Below are 9,834 nucleotides of genomic sequence, written 5' to 3' on the forward strand. Positions count from 1 at the left end.
AATTTATAGCACTAAATGTCAATATTAGAAAATAAAGATCTCAAATCAATGACTATCTCTTAAGAAACTAGAAAAGGAAGAGCAGACAAAATCCAAAGTAAGCAGAAGAAGAAAAATAACAGACTAGAGTAAAAGCCACTCAAATATATAACTGTAAAATAATAGACAAATTTATGAGACCCTATATCTGGCTTTTCAAAAAACTCCTAAACATCTAGCCACATTGATCAGAATAAAAAGAGAGAAGATGCAAATGACATTTGTTTTTTTGTTTTTAGCGTATATATTTTGTCTTTACATTTAAAGTGGGTTTCCTATAGGCAGCATATATTGGAGTCTTTTGTATTCACTCTAACAATTTCCATCTCTTAAAAAGAATTTTTAAACCATTTATATTTAAAGTGATTACTGACATATTGGATTTATATCTACAGCATTGCTATTTATTTCCCATTTGTCCCATCTGTCCTTTTTCTGTCTAATTTTGAATTATTTTATTTAGTTAGTTATTTTGAGAGAGACAGAGACATCTCAAGTGGGGGAGGGGCAGAAAGAGAGAGAGGGAGAGAAAGAATCCCAAGCAGGCTCCACATCATCAGCGCAGAGCCTGATGCAGGGTTCAAGCTCATGAATGGTGAGATCATGACCTGAGCTGAGATCAAGAGTCAGATGCTTAACTGACTGAGCCACCCAAGCATCCCTTGAACTATTTTTACAATTCAATATTTTGTTATATATTCACTTATTTTTTAGTGATTTTAAAGTGGTTTTATTTTATAGTATTCATCTTTAACTTATCACAATCAACATTCAAGTAATATTATATCTCTTCACATATGGTATAAAAAATACCATAAGAACAGTAAGCATCCATTCTTCTCCCCTGGCAGTTGTGCAATGTGTCATACATTTTATTTCTACAAGTGTTATCAATCCCAATCTAGATTGTTATTCTATTCTTTTGTTTTAAAGAGTGAATTTTATTCCAAATAGAATTGCAATGTGAAAAAAAGTATCATAAAAGTATTATACTCTCAGGGGTGCCTGGGTGACTCAGTCGGTTGAGCATCTGACTCTTGATTTTGGCTCAGGTCATGATCCCAGGGTCATGGGATCAAGCCCTGCATTGGGCTCCCCACTGAGTGTGGATCCTGCTTAAGATTCTCTCTCTCTCCCTCTGTCCCCCTCCCCTACTCACACTTTGTCTTTCTAAAACAATTTTTTAAAAGTATTATACTCTCTGTATGTATATATAATAATATATGTTATGATTATATTATACACACACACACACACACACACACACACACACATCTTTGAGAAGGTCTTCTTTAAGGTTATAAAAATATTCTACAATTTTTTCCAAGACTTTTATGGGATTTTTCTCACTCTTTAAATATATAAGCCTTGGAGCACCTGGATGGCTCAGTCAGTTGAGTGTCTGACTCTTGGTTTTGGCTTAGGTCATGGTCTCATGGTTTCATGAGTTCAAGCCCCATGTTGGGCTCCATGCTGACAGTGCGGAGCCTGCTTGGGATTCTGTGTCTTCCTCTCTCTTTGCCCTTCCTCCACTTGCACTGTCTCTGTCTCTGTCAAAATAAATAAAACATCTTTTAATATGTAAGACTTTAACTTATCTGGAGTTTATTTTGAAGAAAACTGTAAGTGAGGTATCCAATAGTTCGATTTCCCCAAATGTTCAATCAATTGATCCAGCACCATTCCATTTATGAAATAATCCTAATTTCTTCACTTACTTGCAAGTTACCTTTATCATAAAATCCATGATTATTTACATCTATGTCTGGCCTTCTTTTCGCAGTCCATTTATCTGCCTGTGATGTTTATGTTTTAATATTTCATAGGGGCATCTAGGTGGCTCAGTCAGTTGAGCATCCAACTCTTGGTTTCAGTTTGGGTCATGATCCCAGGGTCGAGCCCCGAGTCGGGATCTGTGCTGGGCATGGAGGCTGCTTGGGATTCTCCCACTCCCTCTGCCCCTCTCCCCTGCTCATGTGCACTCTCTCTCTCAAATATAAATAAATAAATAAATTTTAGTATTTCATAGGTCTTGCTGCCCCTGATTTTGTTTTAAAATTTTTGTTCAGGGGTGCCTGGTGGCTCAGTTGGTTAAGTGGCCAACTCTTGATTGCAGCTCAGGTCATGATCTCAAGATTCGTGGGATTGAGCCCCATGTCAGGCTCTGCGCTGGACATGAAACCTGCTTAAGATTCTCTCTCCCTCTCCCTCTGCCTCTCCCCTGCTCACTCTCTCTCTTTCAAAAAAAATTTTTTAAATAAAGTACTTTTTTCTTCAAAAAAATCCTGTTCAAAAATCCAGTTTATAAAAAAGAAATAAACTGTTATTTTGGGAGGGGGATGACATATTTATGCTGTTCAAAATTCCCATTCAAATCTTTTGTTTATTTAAGTCCTCTGTATATTTGGGCCTGAGGAGGAATTTAGGGTTTTTTCAATATTAATTAATTCAACAAATATTTAGTGAGAGCCAATTTTGTGCCTTTAAGTGTTTTAGTACTGGGTTTGGAGATTTAAATTTGGAAGAAAGTAAGTCTGTATAGAAAAGAGATGCAAAGACAATGATCTCTTGTATAAGACACAAGTAACCAGAAAAAAATCTGAGAAAGATGCCCCAATAAGATAGAGAAAAACCAACAGACTATGATATCACGGAAGTCAAAAGAGAGAGAGAGAGAGAGATCACTCATGACAAATGGATAATTAACTATTGGAACTTTGGCAATTAAGTCATTAATCCACAGGGAAAGGCTTGACAGATCCATCTTAATTTCTTAAATATTTTGGTCATTTTGTTCAATGCCACTTAAAAAAAATCCATTCTTTCTCCATGACTCAATAAGCTGTCACTATTATATCTTAAACTTTCTTTGAGTCTATTTGTGTGTTTTCTCTTCTATCACAATGACCATCCATTTCTCTACTGAAACTAGATTAATTGTTAGTCTTATACCTATGTTGTGATACCTAGTGAGAAAGATCTTGCTCATGGTTCTTATTTTTCTAAATTGTCTTGCTTGATATCAATTCAAGAATGTATTCTTTGGAGGAACTTTAAATCAATCTTCATTAGAACAAAGATTAATTTAGATGGCTTTGGGAATAGTTGACATTTCTATAGTGTCAATTTATCCCCTACATATACGGGATATGATTTAGCCCCTTATCAATTCAAATTCTATTTTGTACTTCTCAATAAAATTGTAGACCTTTAGTCTGACCTGAACAGTTAATGTTAGGTCTAGCAGACTTGGAAGGTGTGAAACCCAGATGTAAAATGAGTAAACAGGTGAATTAAAATGCTTAAGTTCAACCACTAGGCCAGAGAAGAGCCAGATCTCCCCCATGACAGCCATTCCCTCTGGGTTAGTTTCTTCCATCCACTTCTTTTCTCCCTTCCTCCCAAGCCAAGACTGCATAGGGGTCATGGTTCCGCTGGCAGAACCCAAGAACAGCAGTGGAACTGAGAGTTCCTGCAGAAAGGTTGGCCTCCTCAGAAGACATCTACCAAAGAAGCAGAAAATGGTGGGGTGCCTGGGTGGCTCAGTCGGTTAAAGTATCCAACTTCGGCTCAGGTCATGATATCACAGTTTGTGGGTCTGAGACCCATGTCAGGCTCTGCACTGACAGCTCAAAACCTGGAGTCTGCTTTGGATTCTCTCTCTCTCTCTCTCTCTCTCTCTCTCTCTGCCCCTTCCCACTTGTGTGCACTCTCTCTCTCTTTCTCTCAAAAATAAACATTAAGACATTTTTTAAAAACGAAGCAGAAAATGGCAAATACCACTGAGACACAGAGAGGATTTGTGATAAACCCACTCAGGTCATCACCTGAGTCACCCTTAAATTGCCAGGGTGACATTTTTTTTTAACGTTTATTATTTTTTTTTTTTAATTTTTTTTTCAACGTTTTTATTTATTTTTGGGACAGAGAGAGACAGAGCATGAATGGGGGAGGGGCAGAGAGAGAGGGAGACACAGAATCGGAAACAGGCTCCAGGCTCCGAGCCATCAGCCCAGAGCCTGACGCGGGGCTCGAACTCACGGACCGCGAGATCGTGACCTGGCTGAAGTCGGACGCTTAACCGACTGCGCCACCCAGGCGCCCCTTTAACGTTTATTTTTAAGAGAGAGGGTGAGCGCTTGCACACGTGCAAGTGGGGGAGGGGCAGAGAGAGGGAGACACAGACTCCAAAGCAGGATTCAGGCCCTGAGCTGTCAGCACAGGGCCCGATGCCCAGCTCGAACTCACAAACCTTGAGATCATGACCTGAGCTGAAGTCGGTCGCCTAACCGACTGAGCCACCCAGGTGCCCCTGCCAGGATGACATTTAAGGGACTAGAGGCTCTGCTGCTGTGACAAATGCCAGAGTTGGAAATATGCTACGTGGACAACATTTTTATCCTTCCATGGTGATGAATCCTGGGGTTACATGTATGTGATTTAATTTAATCCTCACACATAATCCCCATTTTGCAGATGAGAGAATAGCCCGAGGAAGAGGAAACCGCTCACATGTGCTCCTGATTCAGCCTGCCTCCAGTCCCCACGCTCTCAATGAGCACATGTCACCTCCCTTTGCCATGTCCCAGGATCTCCTGCCAGGCCTCCCACGCTTCCCGCACAGAACACAGACATGGGGCACCCGGGGGTGCTAAGATGCAGTTATTTTATTCTAGTCAGCCTGATTGAGAGTGAATTAGGTGAGGACAGGTGTCTGGATTCCAGCTTTAGGTGTAAAGAACAGGGCAGGAGGATGGGGCTCAGAAGGGGCATCAGCGGCAAAGATTCATCTCCCCCAAGTGTTCAGCTTGAGATCTTCTACGGTGTTCTGAACTGCTTCAACGATGCAATCTTTGCTGGAGCTGATGGTTGCCTGGGAGAGAGTAAGACGAGGAGAGACAGAAGACCTGAGCGCATGGCAGCGCTATCCATTCCCCCAGGATCACCTCATGCCTCATCCCCAGTGATTCCGCTCTATCCCTAGCAAGAACCTCTAGCCCACAGACCGATTTCTGGAGAGAGGGCCGCGATCAGTCAGGCCAGGATGGAGACGGCTCCCCCGTCACCCACGCACCTGTGCCAGGAGGGAGTCTGAACAACCAGTGAGGGAGGCAAGAAGAGGAGAAGATTCTGGAGGGTGTGATGGGGGCTGGGCATGGGTGAGGGGCAGGGTAGCTGAGTCTGGGTCCGTGCGATGTCTCCCTCACCTGAGACTCATCTGTCAGGTGTACTGGATGCATGGAATGTGTATGTGTGTGTTGTGAACAATCCCATGTGCCCTGGGTGCCCGTAGTCATGCAAGAAATTCCACTTCTGCACAAAGCTCTCATTTTACAGAATCAGCACTTAAGGGCAAGTAGAGGTAGGAGACAGACTAACCAAAATCGACCTAACTGTGCAACAAGAAAAATAACAGAAAAAGATAGTTCACCAGAAATACACTGACTAGCGCTGGGGTGCAGCTGCACGTAGCTAGGAGCTGCCTCGAGGGCCTCAGGCACCAGAACAACAGAGTGGAAAATCTGACTTTAGACCCTGAGATGATACAGATGGAAGTGAGACTCTGAACCAAAGGAATAGCAGCCATCAAGGTGGGCCCAAGGGGAAGTAAAACAGAAGCCAAAAACCAGAAGCTTCCCAAAGCCAGGGAGTCCCTTCCTGGGAAGAGAGTCTGAGGGCGGGTGCCTTAGTTTCAATATTCCTCAACTAGAACTGACAAGGCTCCTACACGTGCAGGAGCTGAATGAAGAACTTTCTCTCTCCTGTGGAAGGCTAAAATCCTACTCCTGCAATTCTGACACCCCTAACCTAGAAAGAAAAAAATCCTATGAGTCAACACGCTTTCTATGCCACACCGATATTAGTCCCCTATTTTCCAACTGTGCGTAAGGTAATTCGCACACAAGGGACACGTGTGGTAGAAGAACAGGCTGGATGTGCACATGGCGTGAGGTTGCGTATTCTTTTTTTTTTTTTTTTTCAACTTTTTTTTTATTTATTTTTGGGACAGAGAGAGACAGAGCATGAACAGGGGAGGGGCAGAGAGAGAGGGAGACACAGAATCGGAAACAGGCTCCAGGCTCTGAGCCATCAGCCCAGAGCCTGACGCGGGGCTCGAACTCACGGACCGCGAGATCGTGACCTGGCTGAAGTCGGACGCTTAACCGACTGCGCCACCCAGGCGCCCCGAGGTTGCGTATTCTATGTGCTGTAGAGTGGAGCCAAGGTTTATGCGCTTGATTGTTTATAGCTCTTACCTGCCATGTAGCCCCTGACTGCATGGTCTGTATGTGGAATATTACAATCTGCTGCACGCGCAACGTGAAGGTTGGGGAGGCGGGGAAGGATAGGAAATTACCATGACTAGTGCATCCAAGGCCTTGGATATGAGTCCGTTCTCCACGTAGCAATCCTGGATTTTTTTCATGGCTGTTCTCTCTGGTTCAGTAGCATTGACTTTTGTGAGGGAGAAGTCCAACAGTAATTCATTTCCACTGGCCACCGCAGTAAAGACGTCATAAAAAATGGGGCAAGTTTCCGCTGAAGACACAAACAGAAAACACCTTAACAAAAGAATCAGCAGAGTAGGAGGTTCCTGTTTGCCCACCACTTGAAAGCAACTCACATATATCCAGGATCTTCTGACTCACCTTCCGCAGAGACCTGCCCACTCCCAGGACTGCTTACATCCCAGACAGACAGAACATTTCCTATGAGGCACTCTCAGCAGAAGAGAGCAGCCGGAGAGACCCCTGACCGGTGCCTCCGGGCATCCCAGCCTGCCTGTTTCTGCCTTTCAAATAAGCACCACTACCCCCAACTAATTATCCCCTATTGTGTGCACAACTAATGACCCCTCCATCTCCAAACCTCTCCCTCCATTCTACGACTAAAAACATCAGGGGGGTTCTGCAGGACTCCTGGACAATGGTCTCCCAGCTGCCGCCTAACTTTGTGGCTAGAACCTGTTTGGAGATCACCATGGGAGGTAAAGGAGTGAGATAGAGCAGGGCAAGGATCAGGAAGGTCATCTGTCCCTCCATCTGCTCTCACCCATCTTGACGCCCAGCTCTTGGGTCACCAGCAATGCCAGCACAAGCAGTGCCTCCCTCATCGTGTCAGCTGCTAGAATGCTCTGCTCAGGACAGGATTTCTGCTGCTTTATAAATTACTAGCACCCTAAGCCCAGCCCACACCCCCCCCTAGAAGCTCCAAAGGCCTGTGGGCAGGGACCTGGCACATGTGGCTCCCTCAGCCGTTGGGCTGTTAAGAGTGGGAAGCCCTTCCTACTCTTGAGGGCAAAGCTCTTGGAGAGGATGTGGTTTTTTCTTTGCCAAAGACCAACTGGAGGTGATGTGTCTAAGTGATTCCATGCTGAGCCAACTGCTCTGTTGTCCCGGCTCCAACTGTCACCCCTGTGTCCTGCTACTCCTTCCCTCAAACTATCCTGGCTCCCAAATGCGATACTCTCCCAAGACAAAGAGATGAAAATCACGGGAGGGGTCAAGGACAGGTCTACACCACTACAGGTAGACAAAAGAGCATCCAAAAACCTTACTTGTGCCCAAGTTTAAGTCCTGGAGATAAGTATGGGGTGCTAGTCCCAACTCAAGCCTGTTGAACACCTTAACTGCTGCAGTCTGTGGATCAAGCCCTGAGAATGGGTGGACACCATCCTTGGGCTACAAATCACTCCCTACTAGGGGAGTCTCAGGATGCTTGGGCATGTAGGCCTCCTCAAGGGCTGGTAACGCTCTAAATTAGGATCATGTCACCTGCTTCCCTCTCACCCTTAAGGAAGCAAATGCCTGGGCACCTTCTTGACTCCCAGTAGCTCCAGCTTTGGCCCTGTCTCACCCTCCTCCATCAGTAAACTTAATCCCAAGAGGAGGTTGGACTTACTAGCCCATCCAGAAACATTAGTGAATAGTTGTGTACAGTTTGTCTCTTATGTCCATTGTGAGTTGGAGCTCCACATACCAAGGTGCCTCTTGGTACAGTTTGTCTCTTATGTCCATTGTGAGTTGGAGCTCCACATACCAAGGTGCCAGGTCAACCAAAGGTGCTTAAACGCTCTCAAGAGCTAAACTCAACCTTCTAATCTAGGAAAGTAGTTTATTGGCACAAACATGATGAGATAGTCCATGAAAATTATAGAAGGAAACTCCCAGTGGCCAAATCTGAAACAATTTGAGCAAACAAAAGAAGTAACATTGTATTGGTTGATAACCCAAAGTATACAATTAAATGTGTGAGTCCATACTGATATAAATGTTTAAATAAATAAATAAGGAGATAAGAGACAGATATTTTTTACAAAAGCATTCTAGATAATACACATAGGTACTCTCCCTTAAGGAGGTGGAGCTTATTGCCTGCCCTCCTTGTGAGTGGGTTAGACTTAATAATTCATTTCCAAAGAGTAGGTAGGAGAAGGGGAAAAGCATGCAGAAACCTGGCAAAGCCAACATTAATCAAATGATCAAGGCTAACGTAACCAGGGATGATACATATTACCATGTGACAATACCACACTTCACCTCTTTGGTATCTCCCTAAACCCCATACCTAAAGTTCAGACTCTTAAACTATGAGAAAAACAACAGACAAAGTCAGCTTAGTGGACATTCTGTAATACCTGCTCCTCAAGACTATCAAGGCCATGACAAACAAGGAAAGACTAAGAAACTATCACGGACCAGAAGAGACTGGGAAAACATGGCAATTAATGCAGTGTGTGTAGGATGTGGACTGGATTCTAGAACACAAAGAGGATATTAATGAACAAACTGGTAAAATTCGAATAAAGTCTGGAATTTAGTTAGTAGTAATATGCCAATGTCAGTTTTGACAAATCTTTGCAACTTTTCTGTAAGTCTAGAACTATCCCCAAATAAAAATGCATTAAAAAAAAAACAAACAAACAAAACCAAACACTTGCATTAGGAAAGGATTGCATATACTGGCAAGACTTCAGCCAGCAAGTTCCCCTGACCTCAGCGAATGTCCCCACATGAAGAGATATCTCAGACGGACTTGTGGCACCCAGTGGGTCTGCACGGACATCAGCATCCTGACTGTGTTGCTCCGGCACTCCAAAATCTGGCTTCACCATCTCACAGAGCTGGGGAGAACTTGAAGGAAGGGCCTAGTGAAGGACAGCAGACGTGTGATCCTTGCCCAAGTGCCCTGACCACCCTGAAATTCTGTCCCAGTAAAGAAAGAGCAAGCATGGCCAGTCTGGGGCACATGAAGCTCGTGTTCCCAGGTGGATAGGTGCCCAGGAACCTCTGAGGGACATCTGCAGTGACCTGAGCTCGTCATGAGGTGACCATCATAGGTAAGACCTTGGGACCTCATGACTGGAGTGGCTCCATGGTGGCTAACTGACAGCTGGAGCTCAGGACTCGGTTCCTCTTAGCCAAGAGCAGTTACCGGATGTGAATCCTGTTTGGCATAGAGTTCTGACTGGAAGCAGAAAACTTTTGTCTTACCTTCAGCTCTGGGCTCCAGCAAACCTCCTTCTGTCACAGAGACTCAGAGAAAAGGCCCAGCAGGTACCTCCAGCAAGCAAGCATTAAGTACAAATGTTCTCGGTTATCAACTCCACAGAAATGAGATATTCCTTTCTTCCATCTAACAAACATTCGTGAAGTCCCTGCTACATTTTGGCCCCTCTCCTCATCCTGGGGATGCAGCAGCACACACGGCAGAGTCCTCACTCTCCTGGAGCTCGTTATACGTCTAAGGGGGAGGGGAAGACGATCAACAAATGGCAAGGAGTGCTATGGAGGG

General features: G+C 44.4%; 1 protein-coding gene across 1 annotated transcript; it reads right to left on the minus strand.

Annotated features, from left to right (window-relative positions):
- Positions 1-4,688: 4,688 nt before the first annotated feature.
- LOC123579023 (major allergen I polypeptide chain 2) lies at positions 4,689-7,202 on the minus strand. The gene is made up of 3 exons (XM_045442498.1): positions 7,093-7,202; positions 6,398-6,579; positions 4,689-4,912 (listed from the first exon to the last, which is right to left on the minus strand). The coding sequence occupies exons 1-3, from the start codon at positions 7,151-7,153 to the stop codon at positions 4,826-4,828; spliced, it is 330 nt and encodes a 109-aa protein (XP_045298454.1). The 5' UTR covers positions 7,154-7,202; the 3' UTR covers positions 4,689-4,825.
- Positions 7,203-9,834: the final 2,632 nt, after the last annotated feature.

This window comes from Leopardus geoffroyi, chromosome E2 (assembly GCF_018350155.1).
Source record: "Leopardus geoffroyi isolate Oge1 chromosome E2, O.geoffroyi_Oge1_pat1.0, whole genome shotgun sequence".
NCBI classification, from domain to species: Eukaryota; Metazoa; Chordata; class Mammalia; order Carnivora; family Felidae; genus Leopardus; species Leopardus geoffroyi.

Bases quoted from the DNA above. Each gene is read 5' to 3' on its own strand.
- LOC123579023 (XM_045442498.1), bottom strand. From the start codon at position 7,153: ATGAGGGAGGCACTGCTTGTGCTGGCATTGCTGGTGACCCAAGAGCTG. The intron at 6,580-7,092 runs GTGAGAGCAGAT...TTGTGTCTTCAG, and splicing joins AGAGCTGGGCGTCAAGATGG to CGGAAACTTGCCCCATTTTT. The intron at 4,913-6,397 runs GTAATTTCCTAT...ACTCTCTCCCAG, and splicing joins CCTTGGATGCACTAGTCATG to GCAACCATCAGCTCCAGCAA.